The sequence below is a fragment of the Notolabrus celidotus genome, chromosome 9 (genome assembly GCF_009762535.1).
Source record: "Notolabrus celidotus isolate fNotCel1 chromosome 9, fNotCel1.pri, whole genome shotgun sequence".
In the NCBI taxonomy this organism is placed as follows: domain Eukaryota; kingdom Metazoa; phylum Chordata; class Actinopteri; order Labriformes; family Labridae; genus Notolabrus; species Notolabrus celidotus.
In genome coordinates, this window is record NC_048280.1 from 20,025,453 (window position 1) to 20,046,240 (window position 20,788).

The 20,788-nt window shown below is 40.5% G+C and overlaps 1 protein-coding gene across 3 annotated transcripts in view; it reads left to right on the top strand.

The window, feature by feature from the left end:
- The window catches only part of stpg2 (sperm-tail PG-rich repeat containing 2), a 67,625-nt gene extending 50,638 nt beyond the window's left edge, over positions 1-16,987 (top strand). For all 3 annotated transcript variants that reach the window (XM_034692994.1, XM_034692995.1, XM_034692996.1), the window contains exons 11-14: positions 776-941; positions 3,598-3,713; positions 16,058-16,258; positions 16,806-16,987. In XM_034692994.1, coding sequence (XP_034548885.1) covers positions 776-941; positions 3,598-3,713; positions 16,058-16,225 — 450 coding nt within the window. In that variant the 3' untranslated portion in view covers positions 16,226-16,258; positions 16,806-16,987. The remainder of the gene's footprint in view (positions 1-775; positions 942-3,597; positions 3,714-16,057; positions 16,259-16,805) is intronic.
- The last annotated feature ends 3,801 nt before the right edge of the window (positions 16,988-20,788 follow it).

Sequence of the window (20,788 nt, forward strand, 5' to 3'; positions counted from 1 at the left end):
GAACAAGAGCTAAAATACACAAACACACACACACACACACACACACACACACACACACACACACACACACACACACACACACACACACACACACACACACACACAAAGTGCTGTTTGTCCCAGCTTGCTCTGCTGGCTCACAGTGATTCCATCTCACCCCTATAATGCCTGTTACTTCCCTGAGTGCCAGCACGCTTGGTGCCACCATCACGCATCTATAGCATTCATATTGAAGGTGAGGCATTACAGGGGCGTAAATATGGCACCTTGAACTGGAAATATGAAAAGGGCTTCTGACATGCAGTGTCTCCCCACGCACGCCCTATATTCTCAGTGAGCATAGCCCGAAATTTTTAGTTCAATTTTGATTATTATGGTTATTATGAAATTCAGCGACATAGTTTCTAACAATCAAAAAAGAAGACACTAGAGGGTCTGCAACATGCAGTCTTTCGCAGACAGGCAGGTCTTCAGTCCCCTGTTAGCAGATAAACACACGAGAAATCATGTAGCTCTCAACAACATGTCTACAACTAAACTTTTACAAGTGCATGTATGAAGTTTAAATTCAAATGACAGCTCTGATGCATGTTCACAGCCTTAAAATAACTTATTATTCTTTCCTGCTGCATTTTCATTTTCAGAATGCTAGCAGGCTGATGTAAGCATTAAACCATTTTCACAGAGCTGCTAGAATATATTAATCTAGTTGTGTGTAGTATAGCTATTGCTATTGTTGATCAACAAGTTCTTTTGTACCCCCTTGTCCCTGTAGGACTCTCCTCCACCCAACACCTATAACGTGAGTCAGTCATTTGAGAAGGCTAAAGGACGCTCCTACTTACAACCCCGAAGTGAAGGAGCCAAGAGACGGCAGAGCTGCTTCCTCTCTGCTGCACCCCGGATGATCTCTTTCTGCAACATGACCCCCAGTATACCAGGTTATACTCACATACACTCACATAAAGGTTGCTAATAAACTTAAATAAATAAACAACTCTGTTCCAGTCAATCTCTCTAACTGCAACACCAAAAAACAAAGATAGTCTTTTTAATGAGCAATTATCTGTTTATTTATCCCAACTGACAGGGGATCACCTGTAGCAAGTTGTTGTTTCATTCAACTGTTTCACCTTGGCGAGCAATTAGAGTACCTGATAGTTAACTTTTGGGAATGCAAAACTTGGATCCATTGGAGTGCAGGTACTTGTTTCAGGTTAGCTAATGTGCTTGTAGCAGAGAGTTACGAGTGAAATGACCATGAATGAATGTTAGCAGGATAGTGTTAGTCATGTGAAGTTTGTCCTTCCGAATATTAGCAGGCTAGTTAGTCACGTTCATCTGTCTGTCCGTCCGTCCGTCTGTCTGACCGTCCGTCTGTCTGTTTCACGCATGATTACTTGCGAACTTCCCAACTCCACCTTTTCACCATCATGCAGTCCAATTAGCTCCATCTCTGCGGGCCTCTAACCTAATATTTACCTCAATTACACTCCCGTTGAAAAATGTTGTTTCAAAATTGATGGATTCATGACTTACTTGGATAATTTATGAGTAGCCCTATTTCACCAAGGGACTCAACCCATGAGGCACCCTAAACCGTTTAACCAAAATCCATTTGCATATAATAGATTTGGATTGTTTGCAATAGTGTTTCTTCTTCATACACACACACACACACACACACACACAAAGTGAAGCAGATGTGCACACTCAAGCACACTAAAACACACTCACTGATGGGTGCGTAGTAATGCACACATATAATCATTTTTTCCCTTATTGAATTTGCATCTATGAGAAGGCCTGTATAGAACATTAGGGAGCCTTCTATTCCACATCATGCCGGCCCCCTGTGACTAGAGTTTTTATAATAGTACTATGATTAACTGTTCAACACTTATGAAACACACTCAAAGTCCCTGAAGAATAACTTCCTCATTATTGTCTATTAGATTCAGAAATGGCTCAAGGTGTTATTGTTGTTGTTGTTTTTAGATGGTGTTGTTCTTAGCTGGTTTGTGTTTATGTTTAACCTTAGAACTCTCTATGTTTGTGTAGTCATAAGGTGAGAGTGGTGAGCTGTTTGGTTGTACATAGTTAGCTGCGGGTTAACTGTAAAACTTACACACCAGTAATGAATTCTCTTTTTTATTGTCCTTGTCTTAATTCTTAATACACTGAATACAGTCTGGAGCCTGAGGTCCATTAGAGCATTTCAAAATCAAACTGTTTAGTTGTTTCTATGATTTCTGAAAAGTTGGCAGTTGATGTTTTAAATAATAAAAGAGGTTTATGGAGAGGCTGTTGTGTGGTGAATAAACCCTGAGGCTCAGCCTCTTCATTTTGAGAGCAGTTTAATTTTTCAGACTTCATTGTGAATGTTTCTTCTATAAAGAAAACGACTTTTAAGATGCTTGTGTTTATGTGCAACACAGTGAATATGTAAGTGTGTGTGATGTTATTTTGAATGTGTCAGTTTCTTTGCTAATGTGTGATCACACTAGTCTGTGTTTTAGGAGGTTTATGTCAATGCATCTGTACTCATCTGGTGTTGTGTATGTTACAAAGTATATTCACTACATGGCGACTTTATCCAAAAGCGTTCAGCAGTGAAAAATAATTTCTAATCCCTGCAGTGTTTTGAGTTGTACAACATGTCTGGGTGAGGGACAGCGGGGCGGTTCACTGCTCTGGTGCCCTTTACTTTGATCATAGTGCAGACAGATACAGTTACATTAAGCTGCAGCCCAGGGAGACAGTGCCAGCTACACAATGCACCAATGATGCTGTGACTTTAGTTGTGAAATATACATGGAAAGGATGGAAACACCAGCCACCCAGGTAGCTTTATACGCAAGAGAGGAAAACATGAATCAAGGCTTAATGTTTATATTTATTTTAATCTTTAAAAAACAGCTTATTCAAACAAACACCTCTTCAAGATCTACCACAGCACCTTAAGAGTCACTTTTAGAATGATCATTTAATTCCTTGGTTTTCACCTGGTGGGTTGGGATCCAAAGCAAGCTGCAGAGCCATCTTCAGTGGGGTGCAGACATGTGCTTAAAATAGTCTTTGCTGCTTTTATTTTGAAGGAAATGTTGAAATAGAGCAGTTTAGTCACACTCCAACACAGCAGGTGGTGGTGATGCACCTAAATGCTGGGTGTCAACCACCATTAAACAACACATTTCAGAAATTTGTGTCGTGATTGTCATTAAGGAGGTGACGATGGGTCCTGAAGATAGACCAGCTGAGAACAACTGATTAAATGTGTCTTAAGCCCCCAAGGGGGAATCCTATTTACATAGCCATGGCATAATGTTTTGTGCAAACCACAAGCTATACTGAGGGGCTGGAGCGGAGTTAGATTATTAGCTATGATAAATCCGAAATGTAGTATTTTGTTGGACATGCTCTACGTCTTAACCCTCTATTTTTTGGATACTCTAAAGGTGATTGTATGAAGTCCTGTAAAGTACTCATAGTTATGGGCACTTGCATGTTTGTACGCATGTACCAGTTTTTCTGCCTCCTCAGTTTGATATGTAAAGGTGGACTTGTATGCAGACGATGTGTGTATGTGTTCATCAGGTCCTGGCCAGTACGACCCCAGCATGAGATCTTCCCCTCAAATGGCTCTGATCTCTTCCAGAGAAGATCGGTTCAAAGTCTCCATGAACACCAACCCTGGCCCTGGAGCTTATCAGGTAAACAGGCTTTAAATATTCATTCTGAAGAGACATGAGTGTATGCACAGAGACCTTGTTTGTTGGTCTGTTTGTGCGTGTGGTGTAAGCAGGAGAGACAACAAACACATCACTCCTATAGTTATATCTCAGATTTTCTCTGTGAGCTTGAAGCTGGGCAAAATAATTAATTGCTTTGTAAGAAAGAAATTCTAAATGCCGATAACTTTTCATGGTTTGGAATTGGAACAAACTTTGCTTTTGCAACACAAGGCTGAAATATATATTCTTCCATTTGGGGCAGCTTTGTGAAAGAGTTGTCTTTAATTGAGCTGCCTGCTTCGATGAGACATGGAAAAGTGAGTGTTTTTTATTTAGTGTAATGTTGTTTAATGCAGCCACCACAGACTGCTGACAGAGACAAATGCACTCTCTGGTTGAAGCATAATACAGCTATAATGAAACCTAACCACAACCTAATCTGTGTCTGCTCCATTTCAGAGTGTTTTAATATAAATTACAGTTCTGTGTTACAGCTGCTGGTGAATGTGTGTGTGAATGTGTGTGTGTGAGATGATTGAAAAAGCAAATGTAGCTTCCAGTCCCTGCTGACTTTGAGAAGTGAACATCAAAGACAAAGGCAAAGAGTTTGATTTAAACCTTGCTGTACAGTTCATCATCATGTTCATGTCCATGGGTGTAGTGTTATCACAGGGCTCTCTGTTCTCTTTTTATCTCTCGCTCTGTGTCTCTCAGTCTGCTCGCTGTATCTGTGTGGACTTGTTTCCTCATCTCTTCCCTCTTTTGTCTTCAGCAGCTCACTGATTGTGTCTCTTGTCACTGCTTCTGTCTTTACGTCTCTCCTGTTTGCCATCCGTTCTTGGTTGTTTAGCAAAGAGTTGCAGCTGTTTGGTTGTTTTTTACAGTGATAGCACCCAGAGTGATGTTAAAGGATTTTCTTTTGTTTATTTTTCCTTGACATTTCCATTGATTCAATTTATGCTTTCTTTCTCTATTTAAGTAGGGGTTTGAGACTCAGAGGATGGTGCAGCTAAAAAGTCAAGGAACAATTACAATTTGAACAGAGTGATGTGAAGAAAACATTTTGTTTGTCTTTATGTTTAATTATCTGGTTGATTGCCATTTTGACCAACAGGACTGTAATAATTCCATTTACATACAACAAGTGTTATTTTTGATGATAATCAACCATTTAATAGCATTTAAGAAAAATTACAAAGATAATGTGGAAATAATGGAAAGGAAAGTAATTGTAGCCTAGCATTATCACTTGGAGAATGTATCCTTAAAAACAAAATGAGTTTGGGGGTAAAATACAATCAGCCTTGGTTGTTGAAATCAGAGGACCCTCCTCCTCTTGATTTTGATTGGACGTGAGGAGGAAGTGACAATTGCGAGTGTGGGGGTGTTCCATTAAACTAACTAGTGTTTTTAAACCAGGGCCTGTATGCACATCCAGCCATTAGCCATGAAAACGGGCTGTTTGTACTAATGTTGGGAAAAAAAAGGATTAGCGGTATGCATGAGCCAGGTTAACGCCCCAACAAAGAATTCAATCTAATGGCGGTAGACTCCACCATTACAGGTGCTAACGGCAGGATTACCGCACCTGTTAGGCTGTTTAAAGGATGGCGGAAATCATGCTTATGCGTTTCCGTTTAAGACGCCAAATCATAACCATGTAAATAAAACTACTCCTGTAGATTATTTGACATGAGTGAATTAAAACATAATTCTTAGGTAACCTACCAGCAGTATCGTGAAGTGAATCCTTCCCAAACAACAACGAGTCCTCATCCTTCAATGGGGGGGACAGGTGGTCCTCCACCTGGACCACATTGGTGGTGGTGGTTGTTGCACAAAGCCGCTTTGCTTATTTAATTTTTTAGGTCTTCTACTGCGTGCTCAGAAACACCACACACATTTACCCGGTTCAAGATCTTAAGCCAAACTTTCCCTTTATCCTTGTTTGTTATCTTTGACGGTTGACTTTCTGATAACAGCTGTTTGTTCATTCTATATTCTTGGAATAAAATTTCCATTTCTTCAGCTGAAAATTAATTTTTTCCTGATCTTCTCTCAGTAACACCGGTACTGCTCGCCATGTTTATTCTTGTTTATTTGTAATAGGCATGGGCAATTTGAATTTGTTGGATAGGGGTTTTCCAGGAGGTTCCCTGGACATATGATGTCTTGCACCAGCCTCGCTTTCATGGTGTAATTAGTTAATTGGCCAATTATTTGCAGTCGTGCATGCGGCTAACGCTACCGCCAGCTGGGCCGTTCCATAACGGTACGTTAAGACTAATGGTCCCGTTTGTGTAATGGCTAGATGTGCATACTGGCCCTGAACTCAAACTGGACTCCAACTGGAGCCTTGATTTTCAGGACTTGATTTGACATGGACTCAAGCACTGACGACTCGGACCCGGACTCTGACTGGAGTATTCACTGGAGTAGGACTGGAAATATAGGGAGGAGGACTCAAACCCATTTATTGTTGTAGACTGTTTTGTTGTTTTAGCCAGTGTTCCGGTGAAAGGTCCCAATAGTTAATTCAGTGTTGAGCAATGGCTGGCACGTGTGTTCATCTGCACGTGCATTCATTCAGCAACAGTTCTTGAAGTGGTGCCACGAGTCATACTTTTCACTTTTACACTTTTTTACGGTATATTCAGGTAAGAGCAGTGGCATGTATGCCATATGTAAAAGAACCCTTGAGAAGGGGAAGGGAACAAACTTGAACTTTAACACACATCTGTCCAGGATGAACCAAGAAAAGCAATTTATATGCTTAAGCTAGCCTACTTGGCCTGTCAATTGCTGTTATGAAGCTTACGGTGATGTTAGCAACCAGAGTGACTCAACCCCAGACCTTTTTGTCAGTTAGAGTCTGATTTATAACGGATGGGCTGCAGGTCATTCTGAGTTCATTAGACATCTGCAGTGATCCCACCACAACAGAATCAATGAGTATGCTCATCTCCTCATTTAGAGGCACAGAGTGCTTTCAGGCATGACACACAGTGCTCCAACTTCATTGATAATTTAGATGTCCAGACAGTATCAGTCAGAATCTAATGTAAATAAATGAAATGTGTTTTCTACTCATCCAAAAGAACCTACACAGTCAGTCCAGGTTCAGACAGTCAATAGTTTGGAGTGAACCTGCTCCTCCTTAAAATAAACAACAGTGAAAATTAGATTCTAGTGAATGGGGACTAGACTCAGACTTCAACACTAAAGACTTGAAGTTTGACAACTGGATTACAGCAATGTTTCAAACTGAGAGCGCTGTGAGTACATAAAGAAAAACAACTAATGCTGAGGGCGTTTTGTGTTTTTGGACGCTGAGCGCTGAAAAGGCTGCATAGGTTATGCAAAATGAAGCCAATGCAAAAGTGCAAAACTATGAAGGTTCCATCTTGTTTGTGTGACACACTGAAGTAGTTTATTCAACAAATTCAACAGAGAAAACTTTCTAAATCCAAAATGTTTCCAAACATCAACTTTTAATGTTGTCGTTGCTGACTCAACCTTACTGCCTGCCCTGCTGTTGCTAATTAATCAATTTGTTTTGCTCTTACTGACTTAACGATACACACAGCAACAAGTCTACAAGAAGAGTACCAGCACATATTTATGTCCAGTTGAAGTAGTCAGCATAATGTTTTTTCCATTCTAGTTCATCAGGTTTCAGCTCAGAGCAGCAGCTCACCTGAACATCCTGCTCATAATGTTCATTCTTCTGCTCTCATTCTGCAGAGCTTACAGTCTTTGTTACCATCTTTCTTACTGATTATTAGTGACTATGTCAACCATAGTTTATAAACTAGGCACTGAAACATCTTCCTTCAGTTTGTGACGGTATGTATCACTTTCTAAATACCAACACTCAGTAAGGCTGACAGAATAGGGTTATAATTCTTCCACATGCATTTAAAATCCAAAGTTGTCCTAAGTAGATGCTCGCTTGTGGGTGTTCTTTCACCACATTATGCTGTTTTTTACTCTCCTTATCTGCTCTTCCTCTCCCTTCTCCCTTCTCCCTATCTACCTATTACCTAGTCTTTCTGCTCCATCATCTTCTGCTTTAAGTGGAAACTTCAGCTGCAGGAATTTTTCCAGCCGGCAGCAGCGAGTAAAACTGTTGAAGTATCTTTTACCCTCCTCCACTCATCCATCCAGTTTTTTCAAGTAAAAGTTTATCTAGTTATTAAGTAAAACTGAAAAACAAAACCCTCCATTTTGACTCCTGAGGTGTGTGATTGTATCCACTTGAGTCAAGGAAGAGAGCAGAATAGATGCTGTCCAGTGTGCCCAGTGTGAGCTTGAAGAAGCTCCAGCCCTCTTAATTTAGTTTGATGGAAAAAAAAAAACATTGACTGCATAGAAATAAAAATGGGTGATGTGCCTGCAATATACAAAAAGTAAAACCAAATTACACGGCTCCAAATTTAGTTGCCAAGGCATGCACAAAAGCGCTCTGGCTGATTGAGCCATGGAGTTGACAAGACACCATTTCTACCGAATAAGAGACGCATTTAACTGCATGATAAAACAGTAGAGATCCCTGGGTCAGTACAGTCTAAAGCAGAACAGAATCTTGTGTGTTTTCTGGACTGTTGTTGAGATTTAATGACTCTTGTGTTAGCATTCCATGCTTTCAGGCATATAAATCATCCACTGTCATGGAAGGGGCACTGTTGGCCTAGCAGTCTAAGCAAACACCCCATGTAGAGAGGCTTCGTTGCAGAGGTTGCAGGTTCAATTCCAACCTCAACCATTTACTGCATGTCCTCCCCCTTTCTCTGCTTCCCACATTTCCTGTCTCTCTTCAGCTGTCCTATCCATTAAAGTTGAAAATGCCAAAAAAATATAACTTAAAAAAAAAAAAAGAACTGTTGTGGAAGCATGTTTGACAGAAACTATTTGTTATGTATTTTACTTTTCTAGTTTGACCGGTGTCCCGTCTGTTTTAATCATAGACTGCATAAAATAGTAGGACGTAGTATCCGTGATGTCACCCATCTGTTTCACAAGCGCTGTTTTAAGGCCAATCGTCGATGGCAGCCAGACTGCTGCTGTCGAGTGATTGTGATGTAAAGAGGCGGGCTTTGAGCCTCCTAGCCAACAGCTACAGTGTTCCTGCCTGTCAATCAAGTCAGCTGTGTCTCTCATTCGAAGACTCGTAATCTCAATATCTTCGAAATTGACACATTAGAAAAAAATTCCCCCCCGCCCCCCCCAATTACAGTTTGTGCTGATCGAGAAATGATCTATCCAGACTACACTCGTCTTTTGTACCAGGCTGTAAACATGTTTATTTCAGCTGTAAAGATCGTCTTTTTTGAATTGGTGTGTATGTGGTTTCCAGTACTTCCGGAGCCAGCCTCAAGCGGATCCTCGATGAACTGCAGTTTTTAGCACTTCCGCATTGGACTCATATTTTTAGACTGAAGGTTGCTGCTTGGTTATAATGGAGGGGGCTGATTTTAAGACCTATACTGAAATCAGTTACCAGGGGATCGCTAAATATTTTGGCTTCATTTTAGGGGAGCAGCTGTGTCGTCCATCTTTTAAATAGTCTATAGACAAAACACAGGCTGCAATTACACCACACATCTGAGCACAGCTAAAGATGATGATTCAACTACAATTGGCAGCACTAATGTCTTTGCCAATTTAATATTAAAATCCAAGTCCAACAAATTAGTACTGCATTTCTAGTTTTGGAGCTTGCAAGAGACAATGACATCTGGACAGTCATCCCACCGTGTTTGCAGTCTTTCTGTGAGAGTGTTTAGTCTAAGTCATGATGCTTTCCCTCCATTTAAGTCATACAACATTAACCACCTAGTTAGTAATTTAGTCTTTGTACGTTTTATAGTACATAAAAAAAAACCACAAAACAATTTTGCTGACTTACTGGGACTTCAAAGAAGTTCATTTTCATGTGGAGTTTATACGTGCTGTATGTATAGACCAGTCCCTCCAGGAAGTTGCGATTTCGCGATCGCAACTATCAACGCAAATTCAACCAATCAGCGTGATTTTTTCGCGGCCCTGCAATTTTTTACAATCAGCGCAACTTTCCCACAAATTTGACCAATTACCTCAATCCCAGCCCCTGCACGTCATCAGTTTTGTCATCAATTTGACTTCCTTTGAACATAAACATAAGTCCTCCCTTGATCGGCACTTTTCAACAACAAAACACGCACAGAGAACGGGTGAAAAGAGGGGACTGCAGGCAGGACAAGTGACCATGACAACGTTATTATTTATAGATTGAGGGGCTCAGTGTTAGCTTGGTCTCTACCTGCAGCAGGTGTGCTTTATGAACCAGCTCTCCTCACCTTCATGCATCTGTCTCATCTTCATTGATGATTTTTACCCCCGGTGTGCGTTAGTGACACAGTAACATCTGTTACTATTTGATGTTTGACGTTGTTGCCGTGGTTACCGTAAAAAGCTCTGCAACTACAGCTTGATTTAATCCAGTTTGGTGACACATCAGACACATTCAGTAAGGTTTGATCAACTCCTAGTCATCAAAGATGCAGATTAATTTCAGAGTGCCGTGAACTGACTGTGCATCAGTCGCTGCAAGGTGTATTCAGGGACCGTCGTAAATGTGCAATACAGTCCTTTCATGGCATTTTTCTGTGAATCAAGAGAATCAAAATACAGTCAGTGGCCACATCAAGAATGTTTTCTAAAAACAACTGTAATTTAGCGTATTTACTTGCCCCTGAGATGTTATTGGGGGACAAAAGCAAAAAAAAAGTAATCGCAGCTTTTACCGCAATTTTTTCAAAAAGCTGTCGCAAATTCAGGCTTTTTGGGCCGCAACAATCACAAAAAAATGCCGCGAAATCCTGGAGGGACTGATAGACGTATAAACCGTAAATAGGAACCAAGAAACATGCTGTGTTGATGCAATCTGTGGGAGTGAGCCGTCAAAATTGAGCTTTGGGAGGTTTAGCTCCTTTTTCTGTCTCTTGTATGCATGTCTAAGCTCATGTCTCAGTGATTAGCTGTGTGACTGTGAATCTTTACAGCATCACAGACCCCACAGAGTTAGAGATGGTGTGAAGTGGTGCAGAGAGGAAGAGGGATGAGAGAGTGTTTAAGACTGGCAAAAAGAGGCAGATATGATTGAGAGAGAGAGGGGTGAGACAGGGAAGGAGGTGAGACGGCGTTGCAAAAGTGATGGAAAAAGCGCAGAGGAAGAGAAGCAGAGAGACAGACAGAAGCAAATCGAGCAGCTAAAGAGGGTTGTTAAATTCAACAGCTGAAAATGTGCTCTGAGGGCCTGCAATCTGAAGCAGACGGCGGCGTAATGGAACAGAAGCTATTTGAGCATCAGAGTGTGCATATGTGCGTCCATCCATACATGGGTCTGTAATATCACAAAGCTTTCTACTCGAGCAGCATTAGGTCACAGCGAGGACTCATTAAGTGTTTCCATTAAACGCATCATGTGAGGCGTCTACTCCTGGAAAGTCGGCTCAATTACCTCTCTCACCTGACACTGTTCTTATTGGTCGAGCTTATTTAACAGAGAAAGGTGTATGGGTTAAACACATAAACATACTGTTCATATATATATAAAAAAAACTCTTTCTCAAAGCAGAATCAAATATTAATTAAAAGCTGTAATATTTACTGAAATATAATCCTGCTGAGAACAGAACACATGCAAAGCCCCCAAAAAAGAGCAGCTCAAGTTATTTTGATCTTCAGTATGAGTCAGAACAGAAGGTGTCCTTAACACCGCTGACTTTTTATCAAACCTTTCTCAGGATGTGCTGTTTTTGTCTCTACATGTGCTTCCTCCATGTGAGAGTTTTTATACTTTGATTCTTTTATGCAGGGAAGCTGTGATACTTCATTATAATGTTTTCTCTTTTTGAGTTTAGTTAAGGGTATACATTATTGGGCACAGATTTAGACTAATGGTTAAGTCATGTGCCCATATAATACGTGGTCTCGGTTTGATTTCAGCCTGTGGCCCCCTTCATGCATGTCATTCTCCCACTCTCTCTTGGTTTCCTGTTCTATCCATTGTCATATCCTCTCCAATTAAAGATGTAAAAGCCTAAAAAATATAACTTTACAAAAAGTACATTATTGTGTCATCATTTGGAGTGCCTTGCTTTTGCTGTTGTTGGATATTTGGTACAAGTCTAACGGCCAAATTCCACCCGATCTGTGTCAGGTCTGTCTCCGATCCTTCACAGCACCAGACCTGATAGGTTTCTATTCTAGTCAATGTGTAAACTCCCACTGGATCTGCTCCGCTCCATTGCATTTATGGGTGCGTCTCTGATCCAGAACGCCAAAGCCCTCCAGATCAGTGATGCAAGACTTCTATTTTTGTTGGATGCCAAAGCACGACGCATAAATCTCAACCATCTCAACAGAGGAGATAAAGCGGGACAGGAAGTCAGGCACCCAAACAAAATTAAAACATCCGGTTAATTTTCAAAATAAAACGCTCCGTGTTATCGCCAGATCGTTTTTCACTTAACTACGACAACAAACTGTCATAATGAGCGAAGCCAGGCTTGGAGTCAACAGGTCAGAGGTTTTCAGAGGCCAATAAAGAGAACATAGATCTGGAATCGGATATTCATTAATGCAGAAATTACAGCTGGAAAATCTTGTTCATATGACTCCAGCTATCCGGTGGTCCTGCTGATCGGCAGATCGGAAACGTACCGGACACGGTTCTGGTGGAAGTTCCGGGTTAGCTTCAATGTGAAAGCAAATGCTGCCATTTTATCCTGCTTTTTCCCATTTAAGTGGAAATTCAGTACTGTCAAGAAAAAACAGGGCTAGCTCAAAGCGTTGAGGCAAGAGGCAGGAGACTACTGTACTAATCCAAATGAAAAACAAAAACAAAACATACATTGTTAAAAACATTTGTGTCTGGATCCAACCTAAAGTACAAAGTACACAGTAATAACAGTTTTGTTTATGATGGCTTTGTAAGGATTTGCATTTGGATCAACTTGACCTTGTGAATCTGCAGCATTTCTTAAACATGCATCACTGATAATTGTCATGTACTCAATTAAGTTATTATAACCACATAGCTATCAATCATAATAATCAACTTAACATAAGCAGCCACATCTATGGGGAATAAACCAGGTGAAAACATAAAAAAAAAAACTCAATGCAGCTAAGACTGCACTGTAAGAACAAATAGGCTATCACACTGTGATGGAATTCTCTTCTCTCTGCTTTATACGTTTATCCAACTCGCTATTTTGTCACAGATGATTCAAACTATCAAGCTGTTACCTCGCTGCCGTTTATTTCTGCTTATCCAATTTGCACCTGTAGATGATGGGGAACAGTTATTCTTATCACCCAGCTGTGCAGATCCTGGTGCTTAGTGCCTTGATGCCAAACATCAACGCTATGCATAGTCTACATTCCCATAATGATCTGTTCAACATTATCTAACTGAGGTGCTGATGACATCAAACCATATGCATCTGATCTTTCACTCTTTCTCTTTGTGGCCTTCACTGAAACAAACCTTACCCACAGATGCAGCAGATCAGGGAGAACACTAACAAATCATTAAAGCTTCACATGCTGAGATGATTAGTTGTAAAGGTATGATGACTTTACACCATGTAGTGATTATACATGTGTGGGTGTGTTAGAGTAGCGAGATAACAGTGTGGTGAATGTGCAGATTCCTGCTGTCCTACATAGAATTAGCAGCCGTGCTTTAGTCCACATGTATTATGCATGTATGGGAAGCTTGTGTTGTCTTTCCTCTTCGTGTCATGTGCTGTATGTCTGTTATGGGAAAGACTCTGCATTCAGCACTCTTTATTCTGTGTGTGGATGCTTCACACGTCTGTGTACATACAGAGTAACATCATCATCATTTCCCTGCATGAATCCCCTTTACCTTTTTCCCCCTTTGACCCAGTGAAACAGCCCATAATCTCATCCATCATTGCCATGCCTGGTGTGTAGCCACTTCCAAGGGCTCTTCCTCATCCCCCCAACCTCCTGGGCAACCCTGAGGGTGACCTGGAGTTGAACCCTCAACCCTTTTCCCATTAGGATCAATAACTGAGATCTGAGCGGCCCCGCCGATGTGCCTAAATCCTGCTGTGGCACTACCGGCATACTGATGTGTGTGTGCACGTTAGGAGAGAAGGAGGAAGCTGGGGGAGAAAGAAAAGGGAGAAAGTGGCAGTGCTTTGATAAAATACATGGAGCTTCTGCAGGTATTACCTGGGTGGGGGAATGGAGGGTTAAGAGGGAGTGCATGCCATTTACAGTTCATAAGCATGTACAGTATGTCTGCATGTGTGAGTATTGATGTGGGTGTGCGTAAGACGGAGAGAATTCAGTTTGTTTTTGCCACTTTTCTGAGGTGAATTTAAGGTCAGACTTGGTAGAGCACACACGTTTTTATTATTGATTTATATCTCTGATAAAGGCTTATGTTGCCCCTGGTGAGACATGAAACAGACAGGCTAACATATTTTGTGTGGTGTGCTTCAATTTAATGACATGATGAAGTTTCACCCTGGATACCTCTTTCTCTGTAAGCAAGAAAAAAAACAAACCCTAGTGATCATTCATTGTACTGTGGATGTTTTGTACTAGGTGTGGCTTTATAAGTGTCAGATTTTTGGGAAATTTGAAATCAATCAGTAAAAAGTAGAACAAAATGAAATGGAAATTTTAAATAGAATAGCTCTGGGACTTTTCTGCCGATACTACAGATTCACACAGAGGCAAATGTTAAGTAATGACCTAGAGCTGCACGATTAAGGCCAAAATGGTCATTGTGATTATTTTGATCAATATTAAGATTGTGATTATTAAGCATTTTGAATTTTAGGGACAGAGTTTTTTAATTGTACTCTCATGTTTTAACAAATGATGCTCTCAGTTCCATTTTGGGCTACATTTTGTGCTAACGCATAAAATGAAGGTTTTTGCCTGAATTTGCTTCATCTTCTAGAGGCAAAATATGAATAAAGAAGTAGAAAAAAAGGTTTCACCTGAAATTAAATGAACTGAGCTCTGTTTTCACGTCAGTGTGCTAAATTCCTGCTGGTATTAGAATAGGGTTCTTCACCAGTTTCCAGTGTGTCTCGGAGGCTACGTTCACACTGCAAGGCTTAATGCTCAATTCAGATTTTTTGCTCAGATCTGATTTTTTGTTTGCCTGTTCACATTACCATCTATAATGTGACCTGTATCCGATTCCAGTGTGAACTGTTTGCGGCTCCGAACTGCCTGGCATGCGCAAAAGAACAGTAACAATGACGTCACATGCAGCTGTTTCACAAACTTAAACATGGAGGAATCAGCATTTTCGCTTTTGTTACAACGTTTTTGTGCAGTGGGAGCCGGAGAATGAATGATCAGGTGCGGAGGAGGTCAAGTATAAAGAAAAAGAGAGCCAAATTGCTTGTTTCTGCTTTTTTCGGAGCTGTGGCCGCAAATACAATTGAAAGGTCTATGTGGATGCGGACACGGAGTCAGGAGTGGTGGGTCTGCAACGTTAATAGTTTCAGAGAGACAGAGTTTATTCATTTGAATTGTACGTGTGTTGCTATAAAGTGGCATGAAAGTATCAAATGCGCATCAAATCTGCCTTGGCTGTTCACACTGAGGTCACATTGAAAAAAATCAGATCTGTATCTGATTCAGGACCACATATAGAAGTGGTCTAAATCTGATTTGAAAAAAATCAGATTTGTGTGAAGCGCTCATTTGTGTGGAAACATAGCCTTAGAGGTAAGGCCTTGTTGTTATGCTTGAGTACAGGTCAGAGTAGTCCGCAGCTGTGACATCACTCGCTGTTTGTCCTCTGTATTCTGCATACAACACAGGTAATGACAATTTGGAGGAATAATTGTGTTATAGAATGACATATCTTTTTTTTCCAAAGTATTCAGCAGTTTTTGTGAAGCCCTTATTACACATAGTATAAAAAGGACACAGATCGTTTGCCATATAAATTGTGATTGCATCTGTATTTTTAGTATATCTTTGTGAGTAGGATGGTTTAAACAGTATTTGTTGAAATGTCCAAAACTGTGAATTACTCCAGTGTAAGAGAAAAAATCCTCCCTCTGCCCTGTTATCTGGATCTGTCTCTCATCTCGTCTCTGCTATAAAGTAGCTGACTTGTTGAACGCTCCAAACATATCAAAACAAATCAAACCTGTACTTGTCAAGTTGCTTTCTGCTTTGTGTTTGTTTACTTACCCACATATTCCACCTAAACACTCTCTGAGTTACCTCTCTTGACTCCCCTTACCTCTGCTCTGTTTGTGTGTCTGCAGTTGAGTCCAGGTCTCATGAACACAGTGATGAAGGGCACCTTCAATGTGACACTCAACAACCCCCTTGGCCCCTGCTGTTCCCCCCGAGTGGCCCCTGGCCCTTTAATGGCCCACAAGACCATTAACACCGTTGCACCTAATACCTTGAATGCCACCCGTACTTCTTAGTTCCATATGGAGGTCAAAGTTTGAGGTTGAAAGGTGAGCGGGGTGAAAGGTCATCACATTTCAATGAATATTCTGGGGGGAGATGATTTACAGAAATATTTACGGTTCTATTGATTTCTTTTGAGCGAACATTAAATGATTCGCTTGTTTTCACGCTCTGAATTGTAACTTTCATCAGCAAGTTAAGTAAGAAGTGTTTATTTATAATACAGGACATGTATCAGAAATCTTAAATAAGTGAGGAAATTATCTTAAGCTGTTTTAAATAAATAGCAGTGAAATTACCACAAGCTTTATTCAGTTTTTGTTAAAGTGTTTTTCTATTCCTCCACTCTCTGGAAACTGACTTAAGAAGCCTATACAGTCTCTATTTGATTAAAATATTTGTGTCTTTGTGTGTGTCAACAAGTCCAGGTCCAATTATTTTAATAATAGTCATATTTTGAAGTGTTGGAAGTTGCCTTCAAACAATGCAGAGCTAACTTATATATTAAAACAGCTAATACATTTTTGTCAAACCTAAAATTTTTCCTGGCAAATGTTTGGACTTGACATCTTTTCCATTTTTTTGTCATTGCAGTCATCACGTTGGAGGAAGACTGCTTTTAAAATACCCACAATTCATCCGTCATCTACAGCTGATGGTTCCCTCATTCCTTACCCTGAGTAATGACATTCTGATTCAGCTGTTTTGTGGATCAGCTCTCTGTTTAAACCCCTTTGTAAATCAATAACAATTAAAAAGCTATTAATATAAATATAGCCTGAGGTCTCCTGAATGTATGTTAATCAAAAAAAGACGTCCATGGGGCACTTTGTTTTCCTAAAGCAGAAATCAATGGTTCAAATCTGACACAAATAAGGCAAAGATTGAAAATGATGGGGAGATTAGCTGAAGGATTCTGGCATGTGGATTAGACTTCATTGGCTAACAACACAAGACCTGGTTAAGTGGCAGGTAGACATCATATGTATTAATGTTCATTTACACTCACACAGTCTGATTGTTTACTCACTGGAACCAGGATCGTTAGAATTCATATTTATTTAGTGAAAATGAACCAGCACAGGAGACAATTAGAAAAACTACTAGAGCTACTAAAGATTTCCAGCCATACATTATTGCATTACATGCATAAATGATGAAGATATTCATGATGCATATTAGCGCTGACTACTGGGGAACAGCTGTGAAAGTCATACAGAAGACTCATAACTTGTACTTCAAGATTTATTGTTGTACAAGAATATGCCTTACTCACTCACCAAATCAGCTTCACCTTTGAGTTCGCTCAAGCACATTAACATGTTGCACAATGTACAGGAACACACATCCAAACCAAAAGCAAAAACACGTGAGTGATGTGTTGCTGTCTTTCTTGGATTTTCACTAGGACTGTCAGCATTAATGCAATTATTAAGATGTGATCACCAATCCAAAATTAACACTCCTTTTTAATTGCATGCTATTTTTTCCCTTTTGGCACTTCATAGTTTAGCAGCTGCAGCTTCCTCCTGCTTTCTGCTGCCACTGTGATGGAAAATGACGACACCACTTTGCTTTTGAATGACACATTTCACTTTCTAAAAAGCTCACTGACAGCTCAGTTGACAAGTCAAAAGTAATATGCACTTTGTGTCAAACATAATTAAAATATCACTCAGGTAGTTTGAGTTTGAGATCCCACCTACGATCTTAGCATACAGGTGAAGCTAATCAGTCTGAATCACAAAAGAAGGCAGAGCACTATTAGGGGGTGGGGGAATCGTCATACAGCCCTGTGGAGGAAACATTTTGAGTCATTGTTTCACACCACACAATAAAGTCAAGATCATGAAGTACATTTCATTGCATTCATTGGATTCCCAAATCAAAACACCGGTAATAATGTTTTTACATTGTTAACATGGACTCAATATGGACCAGAGCAGTGATAGAAGAAACTAGTGTTGTAGTCAAGACCATACTAACCGAGACCAAGACAAGACCGAGACCAGAGTGCACAGAGACCAAGACAAAACCAAGACATTTAGGGGCCGAGGCCGAGTCAAGACCGAGACCAAGACAAGACCAAGACAAGACCAAGACCAAGACCAAGACCAACTTATGTTTTCTTCAAGAAACCATGAGTCATGTAGGAGAGCTAGTAAACAGATTATTTGCATGGACGTAACACTGATGTCAATCCTCTTTTCTAACTCAGCAATAAGTTTTAAAGAGCCACTAGGAAAGTAATGAATATATAACATACTTTTATACATGTTTCTTATTTTTTCATACCTCTTACTCTTTACACATTTAGACATTTTAAAGTTATAATGACAGTATGCAATAAGAACCAATGTGCCAGGTCAGCCATCAAGATCAATTTTCATCAGCAGTCTCAGGGCATGCGAAAGAGCAGCTTTAAAAAGGCACATGAAAATAGAAACAACACTTATGAAGGTAAAATGAAACAGTTACACAACACAGGGATCCAGTTTTTGTATCCTGGATGTTGATATATGCATGTAAAGGTCAAGTTAGCATAAAAAGAAAAGAAAAGCAGAAAAGGGTACGAGGTTGCGTCAGGTGAGTCCAAGTGAAGAGAGCTTGTTGGTGGAGTGGAGTTAAGTTCCTGACCTTGCTCATCTGATATCAGAGGGGTAGCGATGGCTGGCTGGGATGAGGAGATGCAGGCGGTTCAAAGTGTCAGATAAACCGCTTTTACTGGCCGTTACCAGCGGAGAGAGTAGATTTATGCTCCCTCCTCTGCTGATCACTCACCATAAATCAGTTATTCATGGCTGTGTGTGAATGTGTGTGTTCTCAGTCCTAAAAGACAAAGAGGGAGTGGGACAGCCACAAGAGGTGTTAAAACAGAGGGCAGATCTTGTTGTTTGAATGCTATTTCCGTACCTGATATGAAATAACCTTTCCCATGAAATTCTTGCTTCACCTCCTCCCTTACTTCCTGTGTAGATTCCCTCCATGCTGTGTTCAAAATGTCTCTGTGAGCGTGCAGAGTAACAGGTTCGGCCGACTACCATGTCTCTGATTGTTCCTGTGGGCCTTTTAACCTAATGAGGTGTTTACCCCCTATCATTATTCAGCTGGGAGCGCAGCACAGGGAGAGGAAAAGAGAGAGAGAGAGGAGGGGGTGGAGATTAAGAGCAAAATAGAAGAGAAAAATCTGAGAAAAAAGTGAGGAAGAAAAAAAGGAGACTTTAGAAGGATGGAGGGAAAATTAGAGATTATATACGGTCAGAGGAAAGATCAGAGAGTTGAAAGTAAACGAGAGGCAGAGGAGGAAAGAAAGAGAGGAGAGAGGAAGGGGAAAGAGCCGGGTGTTATTTATGCCTCCCTCGGCACTCGTCTTTACCTTTTTTTCCCCACGAGCTGTTTTACATCGGCGATCTAATTAAATCAAATAAATCACAGTGTGCACACACACACACACACACACACACACACACTCAAACACACACACACACACACACACACACACACACACACACTTACACACACACACTCACACAAAGCCACACCATCCCCTCCTGATTCTTGGATTGTGAACATCTCCTCCCTCCACCCTAGATTGAATAAATCTCGATTATGGTGCATTACACGGAACATCATTCATGTTGTTTATAGGTCTAAAATATGCAAACAGACTAGGGGCATAAAAGTGATCGATGCACAAATGGGCCCCTTTTCCTCTCCTCTTCTTGTCTCTCGCAAGGCACCAAGCAGCATCACTTACAGATGTCTTGTGTTAGAAGAAGACATATTGTTGAGTGTCCTTTCACTGTCCCCTCGTGATGGCTACTTTCATTGTCTTGGTGCCCACGCAGGCATCAGACAGCCATTTTTTATCACCTCATTGACTAAAGCACTCTGTCTCTGCTGCTGAGCCATTATTAAATCTAATTAGCTCAAAAACCTTGACGTTGTCCCTGAGAGATCTCATGATAATTGTAAAATAGAGGTAAATTGATCCGTTTTTTTAGTGGTTACAGCGGGACTCTGATACATGAAACACGTACAAACAACCAGCAGCTGCTGATGTTGGGGTCTGTTTCCAGGAAATAACAGCTTCTGGGAGATAATTGTTCAGGCATATCTTGTTCAGTTTTGCTATTAGGAGATGTATAATTTTTTGGGCAAACCATGCATGAAATTAATATTCATAATCCGTTATTTTTTCAATTTCAGCTGTTCATATGAACAGAACTACACAGATTACTAAGAATAAGGATAAACTTTATTGTCCCAGGAGGGAAATTCGTCTCAGACCACAGTACCACACAAAGCTGCAGTCACAATCTGTACATCCAACAGACAAACAATAATCCAAACATGAGACACACAGAAAGTCGTAAGGTATTCCACAGTTCCTTTCAGATGTCAAGATACAGTTACATGGACTAGCATGTATTGCACCTGCCCTGTAATAATGGACATGTGTTATGGTATTTGCGACACGATTTGCAACAGGACACAACGTAGGAGGTTGAAGTAGCCTGAAAAAAACCTTGTCTTTACCTTAGACTTTTAAAAAACACATACGTAGTCTTAGCAAT